The sequence below is a fragment of the Barbus barbus genome (assembly GCF_936440315.1).
Source record: "Barbus barbus genome assembly, chromosome: 12".
In the NCBI taxonomy this organism is placed as follows: domain Eukaryota; kingdom Metazoa; phylum Chordata; class Actinopteri; order Cypriniformes; family Cyprinidae; genus Barbus; species Barbus barbus.
This window is the reverse complement of record NC_136740.1, coordinates 14,425,935-14,439,317: the sequence shown is the minus strand read 5'-3', so window position 1 is coordinate 14,439,317 and position 13,383 is coordinate 14,425,935. Positions and strand designations below refer to the sequence as shown.

The following is a 13,383-nucleotide window of genomic DNA, read 5'->3' as shown; positions in this document are numbered from 1 at the left end:
GGAACCTAACGATCACGACGGCTTTCTTCTTTCGTGAGGGGGTTTGGCATCACGGCATCTGTTTCCGGGCGGAACGTTAAAGAACGTGATCCAATCTGATGGATAAGACTCGCAAACCAAAAAAACAGTGCGCCTGGCTAGACCGTGTATTTTCAAACCGCGGCTGGTTTGACCGCAGTGGCTTTTCTCAGTAAGTCAACGTTATAGAACCCACAGGACTTTGGTCACTAAACTAATTTATTTACCGAAGCTTATCAGCAGTGAAACATAATGACGCTTTAACTTTCCGCTGTTAACCAGATAAATTATCAAATGTCATTCGTGTTCTTTACACACTTAGAAGACTCATGCTTTTACATTTATCATTAGTCTTACCACTTTCAGTATTGCCAATGTATTCATGTTACTTTCTGTAATAAACATATAATGTTTATTAATGCATTAAACAAAGTTCCTTTATAAACACCCATAAGCAATACACCGAGTCAGAAGCAAAGAGACACTTTTTTTTTTATTTTAAAGCAAAAAGAACAAAAGGAATTCTTTCCTCCCCCCAAAAAGGAGAACAAAACAGAAGGAAAAAGGTGAAACTGCACATTACCTTTTGCATTAATTTTTTACATTTCAAATTCCAATATATAATATTTAGCTGTTTTTGTGATTTAGTGACATTTACTTGCCATTAAACATTTGCAGAAACATTCTGGAACACATAAAGGGAAGGAAGGTGGAGCTTAGCTCTAAAAGCGATGATGTCACAATAGCCACTATCCAATCAGGGGGAGGCACGAAGGAGACTAGTGTGTGTGTGTGTGGTAAGGCGTTGTACAACATGGGCGTTGAGTAAGAACACTAATCTGCACATCTCTTTTTTTTTTTTTTTCCTTCTGTCATTATTACATCTGGGTTCTTCTCGGTAGTGAATATATTTGATTGAGAAGTGCTTTGACTTATTAAATGGTGCATCAGTTCAGAAGCAGGAGTCTGGGCCTACTGTTCCAGTAGATCAGATACAGAAGAGAGTGTGTGTGTGTGTGTGTGTGCGTGTGAGGAAAATGCTATTCTAGTTTACTCTATTCCACCACTCTTCGGTAAAAGTACAGGTAGCCCAGGTCCTTAGGTGGTTTCTCAGAGGCACAAACTTTCTGATCGTTAAAGATTACCCACCTGAAAGAAGCAAAGAGTGACAATGAAAATATTAATACTGAGAAAAAGTGATATTGCTGTACAAGAGCTGCATATGAACAACGATAGAAACAGATGGAGAAAGAACTTCACTCACTGTTGGTCCTTCTTGATGTGGCAGACATAATGACCACACATTGTGCTCGTTCCCATGTGACTGATGAACGCAAAAAGCTCATACTCTTCAGGACAAAAGAATGGGAAAGTTTAGAAGATCACAAAATATTTATGATCCCGTTTACAAAAATCACCATTTAATAAATACCACAGAAACACATACTTCCTGGTCCATCACGGACACGCGGTCCTGGAGGAGGTTCCCGACTGGCTTCACTTCCTCCCTCTGAGCGTCCACCCTCAGACACATCCATAGACTCCAGATCATCCAGATGAGAGAAGATCCAGTCCACGGCTCGCTCGAGAACATTATTCTACAAATGCAGAAATTGACAGATAGGATCTGAATCATCAATCTTCAATTAACAAAATGGCCTGTGAAAGGACGCGTAAAGCACTTGTAACATACTGATCGTCAACCTTAACAGGTTTCATTCTCTATTTCTATTATGAAGTTTACAATTTTTGCAACCCATTACCAAAATTTAGGACCATGATTTGTATGACTTTAATGCTTTAACCAGAGAATATCAGTGATGCCACTACTTGAATTTTTTCATACTGAGGTAAAATGTATGCAATGTAGCAGTTGGGTTACATGCAAAATGAGGGACAATACACTTTTAGTATCAGGCCAATAAATCAATAAAACTTTTCGTATCCCTCAGGTTAAGAGAGAAAGTTGACGTGTCTCACTGTAGCTCTGAGAGCACGAGTGGCCTGGTCTCGACTGAATCCCATAGAAACGATAGTTGCTAGATGTTCCTCAGGTAGACTCTCTGTGGGTGTGGTGCCAGGAGCAGAACTAGATCCAGACAACACTAAAGGTGCTGAGAAATCTGGAGAAGATCACAGGGAATTTTACTGGAAATCTGAATCTGCATACTACTTTAATTGCTTTTCTCAGCTGACACACATGAGTGTATTTACCAGGGTCTTCCATGTGTCCCATCACCCAGTTCATAGCAGCATCAATGCCAGTGTTGCCTGTGTAGTACACGGCCTTCCTGCAGGCCTCCAGAGGAAAACCCATCTCACACAGCTGAGACACTGTGGAGTCATCCAACACAGGAGCTGAGAGACATACAGAGAGAGAGTGCTCAAAACAGACATGTTTTGATATCAATATTTCCAGGAATAATTATACTGACTGAATGCTAATGAAAATTATTAATTAAACCCATGCTTAAAGGAATAGTTCACCCAAAAATGAAAATTTGCTAAAGATTTTCTCATCCTCAAATCACCCAAGATGAAGATGAGTTTAATTCTTCATCAGGATTGATTTGGAGAAGTTTAGCATTACATCACTTACTCACCAATGGATCCTCTGCAGTAAATGAGTGCCGTCAGAATGAGTTCAAACAGTTGGTAAAAACATCACAATAATCCACAAAATGACTCGTCCACCTATTAACATCTTGTAAAGTGAAAAGCTGCACATTTGTAAGAAATAAATTAATCATTAAGACATTTTCTTCAGTGAAAAAGTCATCTCATCTGAATCAGGAGACAAATATGCACAAAACAAGCACCATTTGAAAGTGAAAACGGTTCAAAACGGTTCTAACAAAATATGCTGGCAAATGTGAGAGGACAACAGGGGATGGAATTTTTCACTGGAGGAAGCATTATTATGGCTTATGGACAGCTATTTGGTTTACAATTTAATTAATACCTTAATGTTTCTTACAAACATGCAGCTATTCACTTCCTAAGATGTTAATTGATGGACTGGAGTCATGTGGATTATTGTGATGTTTTTATCAGCTGTTTGAACGGTCATTCTGACGGCATCCATTCACTGCAGAGGGTCCACTGGTGAGCAAGTGCTGAATTTCTCCAAATCTGAAAATGTACTCACCCTTCTTCATTGGATCATTTTTAGGGTGAACTGTTCCTTTAAATCCAAAATAAATTACATTTAATTGAGAACTAAATATTAAGACTAACTAGGGCTCTATGAGATATAATTTATATATAGAGCAAATAAGATTTTAAACTTGAATATGAATATAATAAAAATAAAATAAACACTGTAAACAAAGAAGAAAGCAAAGGAAAAAGAATGAGAGACGGGCTTAAGTGACAGACAGATGCAGTCGGAAAGAGGAGAAAAGACAGACTGACACAGCAGTGGGGAGTAGAGAGAGTCGTCCTCCTCGTTGCCGTGGGAACCCAGGATACCTTTAACCTCCACATCAGGGGTCATGAGAGGAGGTGGAGCCACCTCAGGCAGAAGCTCCTCCCCCGGCTGCTGTCCCATAGCACGGAGCGCGCTCAGATCCAGTGTGTCAGGAACGTCAATGCTCACATCTATTAAAATGATAACAAAAGTATATTAATATTCAGACTAGAGCTGTCAACATATTAACAGAACAATTTTAAATTATGTAATTATTTGTGCAAAATAAACACGTTAAATTCACAAACAGCCAAAAAAATAATTCACCTAGTTTTTTAGGAACCCAATCCAGGCCGAAGGTGAATTTCTTAATTTGGATAACAAGATGGTCAGGAAATGAAGCAAAGTGAGTGGTCCTAAGAGACAAAGAGATATCAAGACACTATTATAAATAGAAGAAAACCAAAGACTAACTGAGAATTAAATGAGTATTATTATTACTTCGTGGCAGTGGTTTTGGCTTGTACTGCAGAGCTCCAGAAGTCTGTGAGTGTTTCCGGTTCGCTAAGAGCAGCCAAACAGGCAGCAAATGGGATTTGAGCACGTGGTGCGGCAGGGGGAGGGGCTCCAGATGACTCCACCTCCTCCCGACGATGCTCTGCTTCTTGTAGCTCCTCTGATAAACAGAAAGAGATGATGATAAATGAGAGGAAGGATAATACGTATTGGATTCACAGAAGCATACTATGAGTGTCTAACCCATATTAGTGGCCTGGTCCATGGGAACGGGCAGCTGGACCATGTAGTCCACTCGTTGGGTATATTTGGCCTTTTGTGACTGCTGGCATACGATCTTCTCCTCCACCAGGAAGCGGAAAGCTTCTGAGGGATTCATGCCAGACCGACAGTTCCTCTGGCCAACATAAATACAAGGCAAAGTGAGTGAATGCAGAAGTAGTGTAAAACAGAGACAGCAAGAGAAAATCATCATTACCTCCACCATATTTATAAAGTGAAGAAGAAACTCCTGCGCGTCCTGCTGCCGATTGGTAGAGAACTCAGGGTGGCCTCGTCCAACCAGAGCTTTGAACATGCGAGGTGCTATGCCAACCTGGTCACCCTGTTCAAAGAAAATCATGTTTATAAAATGGCTTTTCCTGAACAAACAGAATGCATTTCTGAATTTTCTTGCAAAAATGGTCACATTCCGTACAAAATCTATTAATGAATGATTTAAACATAAATTTCATGAATGAGACTCAATATGCATGTACATACCCTGGGCTCAGTGGAGGTACTGGGGTCGTCTCCGGGGTCAGGGGCCGGCTTAGAGTACTCTCCTGAAAGAAGGCCATAACCCAGCTTTGCTCTGATTTTAAAGAGTGGAAATGAAGGAAGAAAGATACAAATTTTGCTTGTTTTTTTTACAAAAGCATTATCGTGTTTGAGCTCTTTGATACAATCAAAGCAGTTAATCATGTTTTTCCCCTCTTTCTTTCAGGTAATAGAGAGAATTAATGTATGGCGACATCTGCTGGATATATGATATTACTGAAGCCCCTGCAGTAATATCAGGACTGAAAAGTTCAGCCTGACATGAAAATTTCTATCTTCATTTTATCACTTTCATGTTGTTTTAAAGGGGTGGTTGATTGCGATTTCACTTTTTTAACATTAGTTAGTGTGTAATGTCGCTGTTTGAGCATAAACAATATCTGCAAAGTTGCGGAGCTGAAAGTTCCGTGCAAACAGAGATATTGTCTCAAAATTCTGGTAGTTTAATGCCTACAATAACGGCTGGTAAAGGACTACAACAAGCTACTTCCCTGGGCCGTTACGTCACAAACCCAGATAAACCCCACCCCCGGAAACACGCAACGAAGAGGGCGGGGCCATGCTGCGCTGCTTTAAGCCCAATTTATACTTCTGCGTCCTACGCCGTAAGCTGTGTGTCGGTTTTCATTATACTTCTGCGTAGTCGCCCGCATCGACGTGCATTAGACATGCGGACTGCTGGGGTGCTTCTCAATATCCCTCCTCGCTTCCTCACTCCTCCGTCCTCCATCCTATGACCCGAAAACCGATCGAGCTTAGCCATCTTGAAGGACATCTCAATTCTCTAATTGCACCGTGAGGAGGCGAGGAACGAGGAGTGAGGAGCCTTCCAAAGGAGCTATGAGCGAGGATACACAGGTGTATCCTATGCGGAAGTCTTTTTCATCGAAAAACCTGACGCACGTGTAAATTCTCCTCCCCATTCTCATCTGTTGTAATAATTTTTAATTTATATTTTACCTTTGCAATTTAAATAAACCATACATGTCATATATTTCAACAGGGCATCTTGCTTTATTAATGTTTATTTGGAAAGTCTTAAAAAACAAACTTTAACAACATAAGGGCAGATCCATTTTGCGCAGCTGATGACGCTCTAAAGTGATGCTATAGGGAGCCAGGATATATAATTTCACTTGATTCAATTCCTCCATCCTCGCGTCTTTTATGTGCATCCTTCCCTCGTATCCTGAAGGGGTGGAGCTAAGATGCGAGGAAAGGACGCAAGGAAAGGAAACGAGGATGCACAAATAAGAATTGAGAAGCACCCCTGGTCTGCAGTGTCCACAGGCATGTTGCTTGTGAACCCGCAGTACAACGGCAAAAGCCAAAGAAGAAGCGGCTCGTCGGGGAAGCATTGCCGTGACGGCGGCAAATAAATATCAAATCATTATCATTATGTAAAACTACAAAAAGGAGACAACAACGGAACAGGAGAAGATTCTTTCTTTCAATCTCCACAAGGACGTGTACCACGGCAGATCAACATTGTTTGTCGCGGACAACTACTGATGTATAATGCTATGTACTATAATAAATGATAAGACACTTGTTCTTTGCTTTGTTTTATTTTAAATAAGAAGCTGTAACATTAAACAATAGTACAGTGCTCATAAACGCACACAAAACTCAAGTACATACGGAGGGAGGGGTTCTAGCTGACCAATCATAGCGTTTGTGGTCCGCGTAGAATTGACGCGCTGTTAGATTTTTGGAGAGGTGCACGTCAGGTACGGCGTAGGTTCGACGCAGAAGTATAAATTGGGCTTCAGAGAAGAGGAAGAGAAAACTAGGGGTGCGCATCTGTCTTTAACGATTCTAATGGACACACAACTTCCAAACTCAATGTTCTAAAGCAGCGGTTCTCAATCCTGTTCCTCGTGTCTCCCTGCTCTGCATCTCTCTCTCATTCAGATCATCAGCTCAGTGAATACACTTATTTTCACACAGCTATGAGAAGCGTTATACATGGACGCGCGTGCGGTTGCAATACTGTATTAAAGCTTTAATCATGATAAAACCGTATATTAAAAACTAACAGAAACAGTAGCATTTACAGCAATAACAGCGTATCTAAAAGTACGAGACAACAACAGACAAACATACATACATACCAGCCGAACTTGCACAGGTTCTGCGCGATCCTCTTCACTAATATCCTCTGGGTCTCAATCGGGCTCAGATTTATAAGAAATATAGACGACGCCATTGTTTACAATAGAACCGGAGCACATGCAGCTGAGCTGGGGGGGGGACTTTTAGACGGGCACTACAATCACAACACACTGGGGCACCTAACCAATCGTGTATTTCTTGGGGCTTCATAAAAGCAGGAAATGACCAGCGCGTTTATCAGAGAAGGGACAGAGCGGTGTGGAATAAAGGTAAATTACGTGAAAAATATTGCGTTTTTTTAAAAAAACGAAGCATCAAGACATGTTAGACTGCACCCCATAAACCAATCAAGCCTAGAAAAAACTATCAACCACCCCTTTAAACCTGTATGACTCACTCTCTGCTGTGAAACACGACACTGTTCATGAACACTAAAAAGTGGTTCATAAAACAGGTTTTCTTAAGTCATGGGTTGTGAGAAACAGACCATAATTTGTATATATTTAAACATTGGGCATCAAGATGTATTTGACAACAGTGATTAGAAATGCCCCCTGTATTGTTTAACCAAAATGGCTTGCCAAGTTTAAATACATGGAAGTGCAATTTGAAAGCTACTAAAGAGATCAAAATTTTGGGGGTGAACAATCTCTTTTAGACTAAAGTTTACTAGAGTGTATGGGACAGGTACTCACACTTGAATCTTAAAATCCTGGGAAGGGTCACTGGGCGCCTCATTAAAGATCTTGTCGATGTTGGAAACGTACCTGAGTATCAATGAGAGAGAGAGAGAGAGAGGAAATTATGCATTTAGAGAATTTATTTCAGCAGCAATACTTCTTTATAAACATAAAAATACACAAAACATCCATGTGTAATACACACATACACCACCATTCAAATGTACAGGGTCAGTACGACTTTTAATGTCATTGAAAGAAGTCTCTTATGCTCACTTAGGCTGCATTTATCTGAATAATAATTTCTCTAATTTCTACTGAATCTTTTAAATGTAGTTATATATATATATATATATATATATATATATATATATATATATATATATATATATATATATATATATTTTATATCCATGGTTGAAATATTGCTGAATCATGATGACAAAAACTCTAGAGCCACACAAAGGCTGACAAACATTCTGAGAGGCACTTACTTGGTCTGGAAGTCTGGGATGGTGAAGAGCACTTGCATGACAGAGTTGAGGTAGCAGCTGTTTCCCAGGTTCTTCATACCGGTGAGCCCTGGGCCCCACAGGGGCCTCAGAGTGGTACCTGACTCCTGAATCACCTCCCACTCTCCCACACGCTGGTTCACTGCGATCTCCAGCTCAGTCATGGTTCTTTCCGTCTAACAAAGAGAGAGGGAAACACTAAAAAACAGCTTCTTAATCTTAAGCAGTTAAGAAGAGATTTTTTAAATGACCGTACCTTTTCCATGGTCATCATATTGATGCCAAAGTGAGAAAGGTGTTCTGGAAGCTTAGAGTCTAATACCATATCATCTTCGTCATATGAATAGACATCTGCAGAGACAAATATACAGCCCTAGTTAACAGCAAAGTATTCAAAACTTTACTGGCTTGAAATATTAAACGTCAGCGTGATTTAATTCGATTTTGTGCGATGATCTCACCTGCTCCGTCAGGTGTTATTGTGCCGAGTTTGACAGCCAATGGGTATCCAGTCTGCTGGTAGTACAGGAGGGCATGGTTATTCCCCCCTGAGCCATCAAAATATCTCCTCCCACAAAAAACCTTCCCGTCTGTCAGATTCATCCACAGGTTTTCCTGTAGGTTACAGACCTCACACTTCCAGCCACTGAAAGAAAGATGGAAGTATGTAAATGTAAAGAATCACTTACTCTAACTTTCTCCTGAGCTTAGCTGTACATATCAAATGTGTCTACAACATTCACACATGTACGTACCTCGGAGGGATTTTGACCCCATTGTCGAGTTGTTTAAGTTCAGCTGCGTATTTTGACTCCTGTCGCACTTCTCCGTCCCACTGCTGCACCTGCAAAGCGTGCGACACTGAGTCTGCTGCCTGCAGCCCCGCCATCGACAGAGACACCTGCAAATGTGAACGACACCAAAACAGCCAATCAAAGTCTGCTCTGATATAAAGTATAAAGCATTCATTTAATTATGACTATGTTATTACATAGTGGAAACTAATTTTTTGAAAAATACAATAAAATGTGACGCACCCGTTCCCGAACAACATCTGGCATGGAGGCTAGATCCTCTGATGTCACTTCCTGTCGGTCTGGGAACAGAACCACCTTGACCTCTTCCTCATACTGCTCCTGCTCAACATCAAACCCTCCCTCAATCCCTGCAAGAAACACATGCAAACTTTGCAGCCTTATACAACTTACAACTCAAAACTGAGAAAACTCAAATGCAGGTGTTTACCGATAGCTAGTCTTGTGGGCTTCTTTTTCGGAGGGTCATCTGATCCAGAATTGTTTTCATCCTCCTTCTGTTACACAGACAAGGTTAGTCTATATTTGCCATGAATCAGCATATTAAATTCAGTGATATTACATGAAGATGTAATATCTTGAAATATTTTCTTTAATACCATATATAACATTTCTTCTAAGGTTCAAGCATTTTCTTTTATATCATATTAGTTTGCTAAGACATAAATAAGCCATGTACAGTGGGTACGGAAAGTATTCAGACCCCCTTAAATTTTTCACTCTGTTATATTGCAGCCATTTGCTAAAATCATTTAAGTTCGTTTTTTTCCCTCATTAATGTACACACAGCACCCCATATTGACAGAAAAACACATAATTGTTGACATTTTTGCAGATTTATTAAAAAAGAAAAACTGAAATATCACATGGTCCTAAGTATTCAGACCCTTTGCTGTGACACTCATATATTTAACTCAGGTGCTGTCCATTTCTTCGGATCATCCTTGAGATGGTTCTACACCTTCATTTGAGTCCAGCTGCGTTTGATTATACTGACTGGACTTAATTAGGAAAGCCACACACTTGTCTATATAAGACCTTACAGCTCACAGTGCATGTCAGAGCAAATGAGAATCATGAGGTCAAAGGAACTGCCTGAAGAGCTCAGAGACAGAATTGTGGCAAGGCACAGATCTGGCCAAGGTTACAAAAAAAATTCTGCTGTACTTAAGGTTCCTAAGAGCACAGTGGCCTCCATAATCCTTAAATGGATGACGTTTGGGACGATCAGAACCCTTCCTAGAGCTGGCCGTCCGGCCAAACTGAGCTATCGGGGGAGAAGAGCCTTGGTGAGAGAGGTAAAGAAGAACCCAAAGATCACTGTGGCTGACCTCCAGAGATGCAGTCGGGAGATGGGAGAAAGTTGTAGAAAGTCAACCATCACTGCAGCCCTCCACCAGTCGGGGCTTTATGGCAGAGTGGCCCGACGGAAGCCTCTCCTCAGTGCAAGACACATGAAAGCCCGCATGGAGTTTGCTAAAAAACACCTGAAGATTCTCTGGTCTGATGAGACCAAGATAGAACTTTTTGGCCTTAATTCTAAGCGGTATGTGTGGAGAAAACCAGGCACTGCTCATCACCTGTCCAATACAGTCCCAACAGTGAAGCATGGTGGTGGTGGCAGCATCATGCTGTGGGGGTGTTTTTCAGCTGCAGGGACAGGACGACTGGTTGCAATCGAGGAAAAGATGAATGCGGCAAAGTACAGGGATATCCTGGACGAAAACCTTCTCCAGAGTGCTCAGGACCTCAGACTGGGCCGAAGGTTTACCTTCCAACAAGACAATGACCCTAAGCACACAGCTAAAATAACAAAGGAGTGGCTTCACAACAACTCCGTGACTGTTCTTGAATGGCCCAGCCAGAGCCCTGACTTAAACCCAATTGAGCATCTCTGGAGAGACCTAAAAATGGCTGTCCACCAACGTTTACCATCCAACCTGACAGAACTGGAAAGGATCTGCAAGGAGGAATGGCAGAGGATCCCCAAATCCAGGTGTGAAAAACTTGTTGCATCTTTCCCAAAAAGACTCATGGCTGTATTAGATCAAAAAGGTGCTTCCACTAAATACTGAGCAAAGGGTCTGAATACTTAGGACCATGTGATATTTCAGTTTTTCTTTTTTAATAAATCTGCAAAAATGTCAACAATTATGTGTTTTTCTGTCAATATGGGGTGTTGTGTGTACATTAATGAGGAAAAAAATGAACTTAAATGATTTTAGCAAATGGGTGCAATATAACAAAGAGTGAAAAATTTAAGGGGGTCTGAATACTTTCCGTACCCAATGTATATACTGATTTCCAGAAAAAGTCTAAAAATGCAATTGAGTGCCAGAGTGTTTGGACCAAAAGACAAAAGTTCACGATCTTTGGTTCTATCCATAAGTTGCTTATTGGATTTTGATATGTGAGTGTGGCACTCAAAAGTGGAGACAGATGAATGTGAGCTTGCAAGACTAAATGATTGGAGAAGTTCTGTACATGACAACAAAGAAAAGTCTGCCGAGGTCATTGAGGATAAAACATCTTTAAAATTAAAACATATGCATAAACTAACTCAGGTCTTCTGCAGTGTTTTATGGAAGTGGGTGGGCACTCTTTTGACGTGTTTTACTGGTCCTGATTCACGAATTGGTGGAAATTTCTTTGGAGAATCATGGGTAATGTAGTTTTTAACCAGGAATTCCCTGAATTTAAATATCAGTTGAAATAGTCTGGGCTGATGGCTTCAACAAAAACATATCATTGATTAATAACTTTTTTGCTCACAGATGGTCAGACTTTAATGGTTTATAAATTGTTAAAAACCAATTTCCCTATGGAAAAAAATAAAAGGGATTTTAACTTTCAGAACAACATATTGTTGTTTGTCCCACCCAAGACAGGCTGAACCAACGGCGTGAGTTTGGGGGATGAATTAGTTTGTCTGGCCAATGAAAGACAGAAGGAGTGTCCAGGAAACCTGTTTGACGCCCATCATTTTTTCTGTTTGGAGACTTTAATATTTACGAATGTAAAATTAAGCCATGCATGATTATTATGTATAAATGCACAGAATGAAGCGTCACGTGTTTCTGAGCTTACCTGTGTTTTCCGGGTCCGGGTGATGTGCAGGTAAGCTCTCTGACCGGTTTTGGCGTGGTGTCTTTCAACATACTTACTTCCAAAGCCGAGAAAGCTGTTCATGCAGACATACAAGCCTCCCTCACTCTCCTGAAACAAAAGGAAAGAATTGTTTGAACAAAATAGTGCTGGTCAGCAGCACCATGTGTTCAGTGAGGCATGATAACAGTTACTGAAGCACACAAACTCTGCAGCTAATAGCTCATGTTAGCGTTATAACTAGCTCACAGCTAGCTAAAGTATAAGCTGATAATTTAAGGCTGAATCAAGGGAAATTAGTGATTTAATCAAGATGTGACCAAAGAGTGCAAACATTACGATGTGACTCAATGAGCGCTAGTTAGCAAACATCACAGCTCCTGGCAAGACCAAAGCAAAACAGCAACCTTACGCAAATATACAAACATAAAGATAAATCCCTAAAGTGCGCGATGACTGTGCAGTCGCATGCTGCTGAACTCACCGGGCTGGAGAACGAGAAGGCGCACTCGTCTTTGTGAACACGATCTCCGGGCCTCGGAACCCGAATCGTAGACAAAACCGACATCAATATCTCGCTAACCTCCGTCATTTTCTGGCTAAACACGATTGGCCTTCACACGCTTGCCCGCCTGGGTTTTTTTGGCCCCCGCTCCTGAAATACAGTCTGTTTGAAGTCTCTGACAGCCCCTTCTTTCTCTCAGTTTCCCCTCAATGAAGAGCTGCTGCTGCAGTGTGTTTCATTCGAGGCCAGGGGCGCTGCACGCACTACAGCCGCAAGCGCTTGACCGTAAAGCGACAAAAATGCGCGCATACGAGTTTTACAATCCCTATTTAATTTTGACATAAAATACTAATATGAGCATTAGCGCAATGTCTTTCATGTAAGATTTGAATGAAGTGTAGCAATCGTGACAATTACTTTCTTTAGCAGTTCACCACTGAAGAGTAATAAACCTTTATTGTGAACTCTCATGTATTTTGTGTATTACGGTAAAACGGAAGCCATGACAGTCGTCAAAATGAGAAGGCGGAATTTTTACCTCGTGTAAATAACAAGACTGGTCTCATGCGGCTGGGAGTGTAAGTGCGCGCAAAAAGTTAGTAGGCCAATGATGTATCAAATATATGAATGGTGCTGCTTTGTGTTAAGTGTAGACGATTACTGGTTATCCTGTAACTGTTTTATCCTAATAGATTTAGCCTGTATCATACAACAATACAATGTAAGTAAATACTTAAGAGTGTTCCTAGTAACACATGTTACTTCTAACTAAATTATGAGACATTATCTTGTTTTTATATAAACTAATTATGATTACAACAAGCTAATACAAACCCTAAACACCTGTTCACATCACACAAAGAACGTCGTGTTTATTCATTAAATGCTG

The 13,383-nt window shown here is 40.7% G+C and overlaps 1 protein-coding gene across 2 annotated transcripts; it reads right to left on the bottom strand.

Moving 5' to 3' along the window:
* Positions 1-492: 492 nt before the first annotated feature.
* LOC306878096 (ubiquitin carboxyl-terminal hydrolase 5-like) lies at positions 493-12,759 on the bottom strand. Of its 2 annotated transcripts, none has more exons than XM_079430212.1 (20): positions 12,474-12,759; positions 11,972-12,100; positions 9,315-9,381; positions 9,107-9,234; positions 8,825-8,970; positions 8,531-8,715; positions 8,326-8,420; positions 8,052-8,245; positions 7,573-7,644; positions 4,706-4,796; positions 4,422-4,547; positions 4,187-4,340; positions 3,929-4,103; positions 3,755-3,843; positions 3,433-3,618; positions 2,233-2,376; positions 1,999-2,141; positions 1,466-1,616; positions 1,283-1,367; positions 493-1,167 (listed from the first exon to the last, which is right to left on the bottom strand). In XM_079430212.1, exons 1-20 carry the CDS (start codon positions 12,579-12,581, stop codon positions 1,074-1,076), a joined length of 2,562 nt encoding a protein of 853 aa, XP_079286338.1. In that variant the 5' UTR covers positions 12,582-12,759; the 3' UTR covers positions 493-1,073. The 2 variants fall into 2 exon arrangements, with proteins under 2 accessions (XP_079286338.1, XP_079286339.1); XM_079430213.1 differs by having other exon boundaries at positions 3,490-3,618.
* Between the last annotated feature and the right edge of the window lie 624 nt (positions 12,760-13,383).